This window comes from Culex pipiens, chromosome 3 (assembly GCF_016801865.2).
Source record: "Culex pipiens pallens isolate TS chromosome 3, TS_CPP_V2, whole genome shotgun sequence".
Lineage (NCBI taxonomy): Eukaryota > Metazoa > Arthropoda > Insecta > Diptera > Culicidae > Culex > Culex pipiens.
Window position 1 is genome coordinate 118074463 of NC_068939.1, and position 14636 is coordinate 118089098.

The following is a 14636-nucleotide window of genomic DNA, read 5'->3' on the forward strand; positions in this document are numbered from 1 at the left end:
AAAAAGCTTCAGAATTCAGAAAAAAATATATCAAAATGTGGATCTGTGAACTATAAAACGAGGCTACTTAAATTAACGTTTCATTGAATAAGTTTGAATTAATTGTAACTGAATTGGTTGAAAAGTAACAAATTTATTACATTTCTGTTAAATTATTCCCGGGAAATAACAAAACACAACTCTCGATTCCCGGGAAATTGAAAATCTCGAGAATCGTCACCCTCTATTTGTAAATAAATTTGAGTAACTTTTATGTTTAAATTCCACCAGAAATATATTATGCATCGGTGGTCCCCTCGTAATTTTTCGTTCAGCCCAGTAAGCGAGCAGCCTTCGGTGACTGGGCTACATTCTCAGCCCAGTTACCGAGCAAGTACTGTATTTAAAAATTTCATAAAGCCGTTGCAAATATTTGTTAAAGTGTATGTCGCCCCCCCCCCCCCCCCCCCTTAATAAACGGTCTGAAAAATCAGGGGGCAATTTTTTTTCAGAAAACTTGAAATTTGTAATGAAAAAAGAAGTCTAATCGACTGAAAACAATTTTAAATGCATTTTCCTGCTTTTAAAATCATATTTAGCATGCATGGGATCGATCAAAAATGTTTTGAATTTTTTTAAACTATGTTTTTTTTTAAATGCATTGCATGAGATGCGCATGCTTTAGTATGCGATTTTACCATTGGATTTTATGCTGTGAACATCACGGTGCACAAATAACAACTTTTTTAACGGTGCACATCAAGCAGAGCTTTCGCACCTAGATTTTTGTTATAGACATTTTAGTATCTTCAAAACTACGGATACTATCGAAATTTTTTTTCATTCATCCCCTAATGTACTGTCCACAAAGTAATTTACAACAAAGTTTGATTGTTTTTACAATCACGTTGTTGCAGGATTGGGTCCGCAAGTTTGTTAATTTTGGAATAAGAAGACAACAACTTCCTTCGTTGCTGTGCACCCTTAAGCGAGAGTGCTGCCAGAATGTTTATGACTCATCGGAAAAATGGTAGACACCATTCCAATGATGATGGCGCTATTTCCATCCGAATTTACATTATACAGCCTTGTTAGGTTAGCTGAATTCGTATAATGATTCATCCAGATTATGATATTTATGCATGCTACTGATATCCTTTGAGCTAAAAATGGATAAAATGACGCAGCGGTGATTTTTTTTTCAAATGGTGATTTTGTGTCTTCAAAAAATAAAATTTTCAAACATCAAGATGAAACCCGGAGGAAACAAATATTACAAACAACCAGATTTCAACAACCAAAATTTCGATTGTCCGATTCTGAACAGTTTGCAAACAAAATCAAATATTCAAACCTCAGATTAAAACACCTTCTCACCTCAATCTAACCATCATCCAACTAGTGATCTAACCCTGAACCGCCGGTCAGTGTGGTGTGCTCTTGTTAACTTCAAGGACACCTTCTTTCCGGCCTGAGCGCGCTTCAAAGCTCTTCTCCACGGTCAAGTGAAACCTGAATTGCGAGTGGGGGTTAAACCGCAAAAACACAACTTAAAACTGGAAATCCAAAACCAGCACAGTGCAAAACGTAAACTTGTGGTGGTTTATGGCTTACACCTTCCGCACCCACACAAACTGAAAAGAGCAACATTCAAGTTCGCCGTTACGCGTGAAAAGCGAACGAAAAAGAAGTAATTTCAAATAATTTCTTTCCGATTCGATCCCTCAATCGTTGGCGATTGGGGGGTTTGTTGGAATTTGATGTTGCGTTTTTTTTTTGTTGCTGTTGTTTTCGACGACGTCGAGAAGCAATGGACGCGAATGCTAATGAGGTTGCTGCAGCACCGGAGTTCGTATTTGGTTGTTTTAAGTAAGTGAAAGCAGATAGCTGTGAAAAAGTAATGATATATGTGTCGAATACTGTTTATTAGGTTGTTATTAAACGATTTATAACAAATAAGGTTGTAATGTTGTGAACGATGTAAGATTAATGAAATTAATTATTTTACAACACATGTTTTGCTCTGCTGGCGCCGAAGTCCTTATTAACTTTTCAAGACGTTCGAAGAATTAGAGGAATACTATAGAATTTCGCTAATCGTTTCGAGATATTCAATTATTTTTAATTTTGTATTTTTTGCTTTGTTTTTTGTTATCTCGTGACGGTGAGGCGGTACGACTCCTTTAATTTTTTTTCTAGATTTTTTCATTGTTTTTTTTTCAATGATGTGTACATACACAGCAAAAAATCCGAAGGTAAAACCGCATGCAAGAGCATGCACATCACCTTCGTAAAAATACACTTAATATTACACACTGCATGTAAAATTTTTGTAAACACAAAACAATGCAACCAATGGGATTCAAACCCAGCACCAACAGTACGGACTGGCGCCTTAGCACGCTCGGCCATCGGACCGACGAAAAATCGATATATGAGCTTGACAAACAATGCACAATTTTTTTTTACACCCAGGCTTTTTACACGCAGCTGGTTTACTACTTTTTTGCTGTGTAACTCCAACCCGTAAAAAGATATAAATTTGGTTTTAATGGAACTTTTGTGTAAAAATGGACATCCAATTCGATGGCGTACTAAAAATTCCGAGAAAAAACGCATCTTCATCAAAATTTTAAAACATAGTTTAAAATTGCAGCCATTTCCCGTTACTCAACTATCCAAAATCGAGATACATGCCATTTTATTGGACATTTAATGCACATTTCGAATCAGCAATAACCCAGAGTGGTGCGCTGGAAGTGGGGACGCGTTGTCGTGATTATTCAGGTTAATTTTTTTGTGTGCTTTTGTGTCGCTGTTCGTATGGGGTGAGTGATTGTGGTAATCGAATGAGAGTGCATAATTGGCAAAGGGAGCGCGTTGTCGTAAAAAATATTCGGAGTGAAAAGTTTTTTTTATGTGCCTTTTGTTTCGCATTTTTGTCGTGAATTGTATGCTGCGACGAGGCCACGCGGTTGCCTTACTAAATTATTTGCGTCTTGAGCGTCATTTTCGTTGAGTAATTTGTGTTTTATGTGCTTGTGTAATCTTTATTAACAGTTTTGTGATTTTCAAAGCCCTTTCTATATCAACGTTGACCGGAAGGCACGGCGTCGGCTAAATTGTGTTTACATTTTTTGAATAAGGTTTTATTTTTTTTACGGTAAAAAAGCCATTTCTATATAATGATCGAAAGATGCGCTGACATTTTGGAACGTCGAGATAATAGTGGAGCAAAAAAACTGTGTGTGTGTGATTTTGTGTGTTAACCAGAAAGACCTTCCCATAGCATCGTTGCTCGGAAGGCTCGCCGACGGGTCTGTTATGAAAGTCCTCCCCATAGCATCGTAGCTCGGGAGGCATCGAAAAGCCATTACCTTATCCTACTAACCCAAAAAAATATCAATCACGTGATGCTTGAAGGAGATGCTGTGGATTCAACGGTCTCATGCGGTATCAACAGGTATATAGCAAAAAGCTGTATGCTTGATGAGTCTGCAACTTCAATTATCGGACTAACATTCCTCCCTTTCGTTGAACTGCAGGCTTCTTGGGAGGGCGCCGGTATTGACTAATAAAGTAGGGATTTTCAGAGGTTAAACAGTGAACGGATGGTTGGCTCCCACTGATCATTTTTTATTCATTGTTTAACTTCAGCTGATCTGTCAATAACGGAGTCGCAGCTCATTGGCAGTCAACCATGCTCATGCTCATGCTGCTCATGCTCATGCTGCTCATGCTCATGCTGCTCATGCTCATGCTCATTTCGAATCAGCAATAACCCAGAGAAGTCAGTTTTTCATTTGAGTTTTCATTAATTCAAACATGAAATCGCCAATAAATCACACCGACCCAACAAACAAGAAATTACACCACACACTTAATCTAAACGCCAGCAACCGGCCACCCTCTTGGGTGGTGGGTCCATTCACAATCCGAGAAAGGCCCGCGTTAATTCGATACGACACCGTCCAAAATTTTCGGATCTTCACCTCAAGTAATTAATTGCAACAGACTTAAGCGCGCGTTGAAAACGTGATCGCGCGCCGCTCAAGGTCACACACCATTATTTGGCCATGTGAGCAGCCCCGACCAGACTTGAATCGATTTCGGCGAGAGAGGAGGGACATTACTGACCGTTTAACACTACAGTTATTTATAGATGTTGCAGCGAAATGCCGGACCACGCCGCTGGAATGCTGGCCCGCGAATAATAAATATTTATGCGTTGAATAATTATGTGTTGTTGCTTTTTTCTCGTTCTCTGTTACAGATCGTGTGCTGGGTTGGGTGACGAAGAAAGGAACCAGACTGACCGAGTTCTGACGCGATGGAAGCAGGTTGGGTGGAACGGGGCCAGGTAGGACGACGGTGATAGCTGAGAGAGCGCTGAGCTGAGAAGTGGTGCAACAAAGCAACCCCCGGGGCGAGATGATGAACGATGAGGACACCGTCGACAAGCGGATTCTGCTGGAGCGGGCCAACGCCGAGCGGGAGGCCATCTTCCAGCGGTACGATCGGGGTCGCAAAAACGTCGACATTGACTCGTGGGACGATCCGGTCTTCGAGATCTACTCGCAAGCCGACCGGTACGGCTTTCTGCACCCCGAGAAGGAGCGACCCGATCGGGACGACCTGGAGATGGCCCGCCGCAAGCAGATCGAGGTCGAACGGACGAAAAAGTGGCTCAAAATGCGCAAAAACTGGACCAGCGCCGAAACGAAGGAACGCCTCCAGCGACGCGTGATGAAGGGCATTCCGGACCGGTTACGGGCGGACATTTGGAAAAAGTTCCTCAACATCGAGGAGGCGGTCAAGGACAACGCGGGAGTGTACGACAAAATGCTGAAATTCGCCCGCCAGTACAGCCCGGACATCCGGCAGATCGACTTTGACGTGAACCGGCAGTTCCGGAACCATATCAACTACCGCGAGCGGTACAGCGTCAAGCAGCAGAGTCTGTTCCGGGTGCTGGCCGCGTACAGCATGTACAACATGGAAGTAGGCTACTGCCAGGGAATGTCCACTGTGGCGGGGGTCCTGCTGATGTACTTTGACGAGGAGGACACCTTTTGGGCGTTGAACGCGTTGCTGTCGAACGAGCGGTACGCCATGCACGGGCTGTACGTGGAGGGCTTCCCGAAGCTGATGCGGTTTCTGCAGCATCACGACAAGATTCTCACCAAGTGTATGCCGAAGGTGAAGAAGCACCTGGACAAGCACGGCGTGGACTCGGTGCTGTACTCGCTCAAGTGGTTCTTCGTGATCTTTATCGAGAGGGTAAGCTTCAACTTTAAACTTTAAATTTTGATATTTTCTTGCTTTTACAAATGTTTTAAGACGTCAAATGACAATTTTACAAAAAAATATAATGCACGATTTTGAAAATCTCAAATTCTAAAATTATGAACTTCCAAGTTTGTAAATTTCTATTAATTCTGAAATCAATAAAAATCCTAGTAAAATTCCCAAAGGTTTTAAAATTTCATTCTAAGAGCCTCAATTTTTTTGTAAAAATTCTAAAATTCTAAAATCCCTAAAATTCCTTAAAATTCCTAAAATTCCAGATCCTAAAATTCTTAAAATTTCTAAAATTCCTAATTTCTTAAAATTCCTAAAATTCCTAACATTCTTAAAATTACTAAAATTCCTGAAATTTTTAAAATTCCTTAAATTCCTTTAATTTTTCAAATTCCTAAAATTCCTAACATTCTTAAAATTTCTAAAATTCCTTAAATTCCTCAAATTCCTAAAATTCTCAAAATTTCTAAAATTTCTTAAAGTCCTAAATTTCCTTTAAAAAAAACACTCAAAAAATATTTAAAATTCTAAAAATTCCTAAAATTCTTAAAATTTCTAAAATTCCAAAAAATCTTTAAAATTCCCGAAATTCCTAAAATTCTTAAAATTCCTAGGATTCTTAAAATTTCTAAAAATCCCTAAAATTCATTAAAATTCCTTAAAATTCCCAAAATTCCCAAAATTCCTAAAATTCTTAAAATTCCTAAGATTCGTAAGATTCCTAAAATTTCTAAAGCTCTTCAAATTCCTAAGATTCCTAAAATTTAAAATTCCTTAGATTCCCAAGACTCCAAAAATCCTAAAACTTCAAAAAAAATCCAAAAATTATTTAAAATTTCTAAGATTTCCAAAATTCCTAAAATTCCTTAAAATTCCTAAAATTCCTTAAAATTCCTAAAATTCCTTAAAATTCCTAAAATTCCTTAAAATTCCTAAAATTCCTTAAAATTCCTAAGATTCCTATTCCTAAAATCAATAAAATTTCTGAAAATTCTAAAATTTAGTAAAAAATCTTAGTTTCATAAAATTACTAAATTTCCTTAAAATTCCTAAAATTCCTAAATCCTAAAATTACTAAAATTTCTAAAATTCCGAATTTCTTAAAATTCCTAAAATTCCTAACATTCTTTACTAAAATTTCTAAAATTTCTTAAATTCCTTAAATATTTTCAAATTCCCAAAATTCCCAAAATTCCTAACATTCCTAAAATTCCTAAAATTTCTAAAATTCCTAAAATTCTTCAAATTCCTAAAATTGCTAAAATTCCTAAAATTCCCAAAATTCCTAAAATTTCAAAAATTCCTTAAAGTTCTAAATTTCTCTAAAAAAACTAAAAAAAAAAAATTAATAAAAATTCTAAAAATTAAAATTCCTAAAATTCTTAAAATTCCTAAAATTCGTAAAATTCCTAAAATTCCTATAATTCTTGGAATTCCAAGATTTTTTTTAAAATTCCTTAAAATTCCCAAAATTCCTAAAATTCTTAAAATTCCTAAGATTCGTAAGATTCCTAAAATTTCTAAAACTCTTTAAAATTCCTTAAAAGCTCTTTAAATTCCTAAGATTCCTAAAATTTAAAAAATCCTAAGATTCCCAAAACCCCAAAAATCCTAAAACTTCAAAAAAATCCAAAAATTATTTAAAATTCCTAAGATTTCCAAAATTCCTAAAATTTCTTAAAATTACTAAGATTCCTAAAACTCCTTCAAATTCCCAAAATTCCTAAAATGTCTAAAATTGCTAAAATTTCTTAAGTTCCTATTCCTAAAATCAATAAAATTTCTAAAAATTCTAATAGTCATAAATTTCTTAAAATTTAGTAAAAAATCCTAGTTTCATAAAATTCCTGAATTTCCTTAAAATTCCTATAATTCTTAAGATTGCTATAACTCCTTAAGAAATTTTCCTTAATTCCTAAAATTCCTAAAATTAAAAAAAAAATATATAAAATTCCTAAAATTTCTTAATCTGAAAGCCATAAAATTCCTAAAATTTTAAAATTCCTAGTTTCATAAAATTCCTGAATTTCCTTGAAATTTCTAAAATTCCTAAGATTCCTGGAATTTCTTGAAATTTCTAAAACTCATCAAAATTCCTCAAACTCCTAAAATTCCTAAGATTCCAAAAATTCTTAAAATTTCTAAAACATTTAAAATTCCTAAAACTTCTAAGATTCTTATAATTCCTAAATTTTTCAAAACTTCTAAAATTCTTTTGCATTCCTAAGATTCTTAAAATTCCGAAGATTCTTAAAACTAAAAAAAACTCCTAAAATTCCTCACATTTCTAGAATTTCTAAAATTCGTAAAATTTCTGAAAATTTTAAGAGTCATAAAATTTCAAAAATTTCTAAAATTCGTAATTTTATAAAATTTCCTAAAATGCCTAAAATTCCTTCAAATTCCGAAAATTTTTAGAATTTCGAAAATTCCTTTAAATTCCTATGATTCCTAAAATTTCAAAACTCATGAAAATTCTTCAAACTCCTAAAACTCCTGAAAACCCTAAGATTAATAAAATTCTTAAAATTTCTTAAACTTTTTAAAATTCCTAAAACTCCTAAGATTCCTAAAATTCCTAAAAAAAATAAAACTCTTAAAATTCTTTTGTATTCCTAAGATTCCTCTAATTCCTAAGATTTCTAAAAATTTTAAAATTTCTAAAATTCTTCAAAATTCCTAAAGTTTTTTAAACTCCTAAAATTTCTAATATTCCTAAAATAATTAAAATCCTAAAATTCTTTAAAATACCTGAGATTACTAAAATTTCTAAAAATTTCTAAAATTCCTATAATTCAGAAAATTCCTAGAATTTCTGAAAATTTAATTGATTTTCTCAACTTCCTAAAATCCTAAAATTTTAGAATTCTACGGTCCTTTTTTTTTGAAAATTCTATGATTCTGAAATTCTAAAATTCGGAAAAATAAAATTAATAAAACTTCATCAAATTGGAAGTTCCATCCGTTGCCTTCCGAGCCACGATGCCAAGGGAAGTGTAGTTACTACAAATAGCTTTTTAAACTGACTTGTCATGTGCCTTCCAAGTGGAGATGATATAGAAAGCGAGTCTTTAATTGATCACGAGTACAATTTCAACTCCCCTCCCCTCCCTCCTCCACAGATACCGTTCAGCTTGTGCCTGCGCGTGTGGGACATCTACATGCTATTTGGGGAGCGCGTGCTCACCGCCATGGCCTACACCATCCTCAAGATCCACAAGGTGAAGCTGCTGCGCATGAAGGACATGGACCAGATCACCGAGTTCCTGCAGACGACGCTGTACAAGGCGTTCGGGCACGACGACGACACTGTGATAAAAACCCTGCAGCTGGCGATGTACGAGCTGAAGAAGCTCAACCTGGACAAGCTGCCGCCGGCCCCGGTCAGCGAAGGACCCAAGTTCCCGTTCGGGCAGTTTATCGAGCCGACGCTGGAGACCAAGGTGAGGGTTGAGTTGTTGGCTTGTGGTTTGCATGGTGTCGTCTAACTTCGGGTTTCTTTTTGTAGATTGGCCATCGAAACGAAAAGTTCACCGAAAAGGAAACGGAACTGAAGGAAACGGTTCTGTACCGGAGCGAATCGAAGAATGACCAAGATGAGGAGGAGGAGGAGGACGGCGACAGGGAAAACGAAGAGGACGAACGGACGGAACGCGACTGCGACGACATCACGGAGGACACGATCAGCAACCTGCACACAGGTATGTCGTCTTGTTCCTCCTCGCTTGCGTCCCGACCGACGTCGACGGTGGCGCTCCAGCTGCTGGAGAGTCACTTGTAGCGTGTATTTTTTAGTTTTTTGTTGTGTGTGTGTGTCGAAGCATGATGATAATATTTTTCGTTTGCGTTCCTTATTTCAACTACTCTCTAGTGATAATAGGTAGCTTCCTAGGTGTACTGAGCTTAGCTTTGTGTGTTACGTTTCCTTTTTGGTGTCCATTCCCAGTACTGAGTGTGATAACAAATGGTTGACGATGGCGTGCATTAAACGTTTTTTGGTGAAAATAGTTCGTCAGCGGGCGGAAACAGCATTGGTCAAAGCTTTGTCCTCTAACATCCATCATTTTCATTATTTAAGGAATCCCGGTGCTAACTTGTTGAGCTAGACATTTTTGTTAAATATGAGGGTGCTTCATGATTTGTTTAAAATTCTCAAAACAGTTTCTAATAACATTAACTTTTACTTTAAACCTACTTGCTTGGTATCGAATGTTTTTTATTATTTAACTTACCTTACTAACTCCCCTAACAGGTAATTTCAGCTCTGAAGAAGGACTACCATTTCCCTTTTGGAGTAAATATTGGTTGGTTTTTAACTAGAAATGATAAAAATATAATTAGAAACACTTTGAACATTCAAAATTACAAATATAACCACTTTACTTTACTTATTCAACTATTCAAATTTTACAATTTGGCTCAATTTTTAAGGGTAGATTTGAAGCAGATTCTATTTCGCGGAGAAAAAATATTTTGGTAACAGACATTTGTAGAATTATTTCCAATTTGATTAAGGTACACAAGACTAGTAAGTCGTTACATTAATTTATTTTAAAATGATCAAATCAAAGCAGAGCAAGAAAACAAAAACTTTGGGAATTCAATTTTTAGTGATAAAAAGTCGAAAAAGGGGATTTTTCGTGTACCTTTTTGACTTTCATATCGATATCGAGAAGATCACAGAGCAGTACTAATAAATATGTCGTTTACGACACATTGTGAGAAAATCTCATGTTTTTTCATGAAATGTTATTAACAAATATCGTTTTTGAGCGAGCAAAATAAAAATATCCAAAATATATGCCTTCTCGTTTGTAATCATAGTAGCCCATTTTTTATGCTAAAACGCTTATATGCGAAGAATTTTGAAAATTCGTCACTTTTTGTTCACTAAAATGTTAATATCTCGGCTTTGCGTGGACATAAATTGAATGTTAAATGATCAACGTTTTTTAACTCGTTTTGGGGAGTGATTTTTGAAAATTTTTAGATAAAAAATTCAAATTTTTCTCCCTAAAACAACGTACTTCCATGCTCAAACACAAGCTTTTATGGACTATGTCTGTACAGGAATTTGTTCAGGGGACATTAAACTATAACTTGAAGCCCAAGGCGACCAAATTTGAATGACTTTAGTATGATTGTACGCGCATTTCTGAAAAATACTCGAAAAATGCACTTTTTCATTCAAGCTCCGCGCGCGAGTTGTAAATCATTTTTGGGAATTTTTTGTTGTATGAAAGCATTGTTCCTAACATCCTAATCTATTATTCTAGGGGTGAGCGAGCACCAAAGATTTGAGAACTTTTAATTATTTCTGGACGGCCTAGGCTTCATCCATCAAGTACGTCACGCTAAAATCAGCCAAAATTTACACCCCTCCCCCCCTTTGTCACGCTTTTCCTATATTTATCACAGGCAATGTCACACTTGCTCAGACCCCCCCTGCCCCCCATAGAGCGTGACATACTTTATGGATGACGCAAAAAAAAAGGCAAAGCAATCCACTTTAACCACCCCCGGGTCTTTTGTGGTCTCTGTTGCAAGTTTTTGCTCATTGTGGATGACGCCTAGTATTGTATTAACATTTTAATGAAAATGTGTTTTAAATGCATTTTAAACCAGTTGTTTTGCAATCATTAGTTTTCAAAATGACTATGTTTCGAGGAAATTTTGGAAACTTTTTGCGGTACATAACTCTTCCTTGGAACTTCACAAAAATTAAACATATTTTTGATCGATCCCAAACATGCTAATTATGAGTTTTAGTTGGTTAGATGTCTATTTTCATTAAAATTTAGAAGTTTTTGAATACAATATTTGTTCTGCACCCTTATTGTTCAGCGTGCGTTAATAATTAGAGTTCACGCGCGGTGATACGACCGCAAGATAATGGTCGCATGACAGCCGCATGACAACCGCAGAACAAATTTATGGCAGTTGTCAAAGGTTGCCTTGAGTTTTCAGCTGACTTTTTAGAAAATATTCAAAACAAACCAAGTTGACAGCCAAATTAATGCACAATTTCAGTTCAACTTGCTGATTTTTACACTGCGGTAGTAAGGCGGCAATAATCTCCTGTCGATCACAGCGATGGAGAAACGTGATTTTATCTCGCAATAAGCAATAGATATTGCCTAATATAGCCATGCGCTATCAAACGACCACAGTTTAGCCTTCAAGTTGAAAGAAACCTTGAAATATTTTTTTTCGTGTTGTCAAAATCAGAAGAAAATGTTGCCAAAAACGGAAAATGTTGGATGGCACTGTATTTGAGGTTCTGGAAAAAATAGTCGGGAATTCGAAACTAGGACTAGAGTGGTCACCCTGTAAACACATACGCAAAAGATTTTACTGCCAAAAATGAAAAAAATGGGATGTAAATTTAAATTTTAATGATAAAAATGAACGTATCACTTTACCAAAGACACAAAATCGATCAGAAAATCTCTTCTCAATGTGCAGATTTTCGAATATTCACATGCCTTTCTGTAAGACGAGCAGGCAAAATGTATGAAGACATGGGAGCGTTCAAAAAGCGGAGCGTAACAAAATTTCCACACAAATTTAAAAAAATGTATGTGGCGTAACACGGCAAAAATAAAAATTACAAAAAAATCAAATAAAAAACGCTTGTTTGCCCAGCGGTGGATGCAACCAATTGGTTTCAAATTTTAGGGAATAATTGAGGCTCGAAAAGCACAAAAATACTTGTTCTAGTTTGATTGGATCATTTTTGAAATTTTCCATATAATGACGAGCCGGTACGTAAAGTATACGTAAAGATATGTCTTGAGTGATTTTATAGCCTTTTCTCAGTGAGGAAGGCAACAGCGGTAGCATGTAGGCATCTTAAGCTGCACTTGATTAAAAAGCTTTAAATTACAATACTGTGTTGTCAATATACCATCGGTTCGTGGGATTGATTTCCTGCTTGGGCTGGAATTGCTTCAACTTATTCTAACAAATTGCTCTTTTGTTTTATACCTTTACATTGTTTTCTTTTCCGTGTTTTCCCCTCTTTTCTCTCGCATGTATTCATCTTACGCGGGGTTTTGGTGTCCTAGGTTCTCCGTCATCCCGGTTTCGCCGAGCCCATCCTTTGGCCAAAGGTATTAAAAGCACGCGCTCTTTCGTTTTTGTTTTGGTTTTTTTCCTAACCCCAATTTTAAACCAAAACCAAAACCAAACATTTTTGCTCTTTTAACTTATCTGTTCGTTCTTTTTATTTCTTTCTTTTCTTTCGTTTTTTTCTTCATGTTAAATTTAACTGGAACGCTGGATGTGTGCCCCTTCTCATCGCTCGAAACACCAAAACAACTACACTACTTTTTTTCGACCAAAATCACTCTCGCGACCCTCCTCTCCTTAACACAATGCAACCGCACTGCCACCACCACCACCCACGTGTTTGTGTCCTGTCCAGGCGTTAGCATGTCCTCGCTCCGAACGATACAGAGTTTCACCACGCTCGACACCAGCACGTCATTGGCGACCAGCCTCAACTCACTCGTAATAATCGACTCGTTCGATGAGAATTGTGATAATATGATCGAGGAAATTACTAGGCTTTAAGAGTTTTTGTTTCGGAAGGAAACATTTTCGATTTTAAGAACAATATTCTTTTAGGTAGATTAGTTTATTTGAACACTTCTTGAGGGATGTTAGGGCGAGAGCAATTTAAGTTCAGTGGGGCGGCGACCGGATCCTAGTAGCCTGGGACTGTTGACGGGGGCAGCCAAGCAACGGAAATTTTCAAACCACCTTTCGAAACGGCACCGTTCAGTCGCAGTTCGAGACAAGATCTGGCCCCGTCAAGATGTTCAAAATTCTCAGTGAAGCCGTCGTGAAGAATCTGCCGGTCGGCAAGCAGCTGGCCAAGGGTGGACGACCCTACTCGAGCAAGGGCGGCAAGGACGCCGGGCTGACGGACTTTAGCCAGAAGAAAGACTGCGTTCAGAAAGCCTGCGAGGACCGCTCCACCAAGATGCCGGAACCACCGTCCAGCTGCGAAAAGGCCGCAAGCCCCAAGACCTGGCGAGCCTGCCCGGAACCCCCAAAGCCCAAAGAATTCTCCTGCGACGACACCCTGCAGCAAAAGGTCCCCCGGCGAATCAAGCGACCAGTTGCGTCACGGCCAGCCTGCTCCAAGCCGGCGCCCAGCCTGGAAGCGCCCGAGTGCGTCAAGGTCAAGAAGGAGCTCTGCCCACGCGCCATGATGCCCGGCTGTGGCAAGGCCAAAATCCCACCCCGTTGCGAGCCCAAAAAGGTCGTCCGGAACTGCATCAAGGCGAAGCCCCCCGTAGCGTCCTTCTCCGAGTGCTACAAGAACCCGTTCCCGCCGCAGCCCCGCTCCGAGTGCAACTGTCTGTCGATGCCCAAGATTTGCTAGAAGAAGAAGGGTACGAAACTGTAATCTTGACGAATTGATATTGAAACCACCTTCATGTTCGCCCTCCCATTTGATTAGGTTCCTTTCCCCTACGAATGTCGCCATTCCAGATTCAGAAGAAAAGCAGGAGAAGGTGGTTTGCGCGCGTTATGAAATTAGAACGAACAGGAAATTCAAAGTAGAACGGTAGCGAGCAGTTCACGTTTATTTGATAGATATTTTCCACGTAATGTACAAATTGATGAAAGAAAAGTAGTTTATACAATACAAATTTGAAATGCATGGTTTTGTTGTTTGTTTTATTTTATTGTAATTTTAGCACTATTTTTAGCAAACGAATGTGTGACAAATGCCGGAAACCTCCGAGCTCTTTTCAAATGTTGATCATAAATAAATAAAATGATTTTATTGAAAGTTTTAGAACATTTTACATAACTAGAAACGGTCAAGAAAAGGGTCGCAAAATGAATTTTAATGAGCGGTACGCAGCTAGATTGAAATTATAAAAAAGCCGTTGCCATTATTTTCCAAAGTCAGGAGGCACTACAGTCATCCCTCATATTCGGAACAGTTTACAGATCGGCCAATGTTCAAAAAATCATAGAAAATCGATAATTGAACTTAATGATTCGCTTCTACCTTCATTTGAAAGCTTTTCTTGCGATCTTTAGAATGCTGTATCGAACTTGCTGTATTTTTACTTTTAAATCAAGTTTTTGAAGAAAAACTTTGACCCTTGAAATCCACAAATTCGGAACACTTTTTTCTTACGGATGTAAACAAACTTTAGTTCTCTCCAGGAGTACACATTTTTTTTACAAAATAATGACTTCACGCACTGAAACCAACGAAAATCAAGCTTAGTTATGTGTTATGAATGGTCTGATAACTTTTTTGTAAAAAATATCAGTTAAATTCAGGTGTTCCACAATTGTGGGAGGCACAATAACATCCCACAATCATG

At 37.4% G+C, this 14636-nt stretch overlaps 2 protein-coding genes across 6 annotated transcripts in view; both read left to right on the top strand.

The window, feature by feature from the left end:
- LOC120417898 (USP6 N-terminal-like protein) overlaps positions 1-14636 on the top strand; it is a 40690-nt gene that overhangs the window by 6255 nt on the left and 19799 nt on the right. For 3 of the 5 annotated variants that reach the window (XM_052710838.1, XM_052710837.1, XM_039580121.2), the window contains exons 3-5: positions 4253-5259; positions 8403-8723; positions 8789-8981. In XM_052710838.1, the coding sequence (XP_052566798.1) occupies positions 4411-5259; positions 8403-8723; positions 8789-8981 (1363 nt within the window). In that variant the 5' untranslated portion in view covers positions 4253-4410. Of the gene's footprint in view, positions 1-4252; positions 5260-8402; positions 8724-8788; positions 8982-12347; positions 12393-12706; positions 12856-14636 lie in introns of those variants that run through there. The other 2 variants (XM_039580122.2, XM_039580123.2) reach the window with 2 other exon arrangements.
- On the top strand, positions 13051-13954 carry LOC120417901 (uncharacterized). Its single transcript, XM_039580130.2, has 2 exons — positions 13051-13682; positions 13751-13954. The coding sequence occupies exon 1, from the start codon at positions 13100-13102 to the stop codon at positions 13670-13672; it is 573 nt and encodes a 190-aa protein (XP_039436064.1). The 5' UTR covers positions 13051-13099; the 3' UTR covers positions 13673-13682; positions 13751-13954.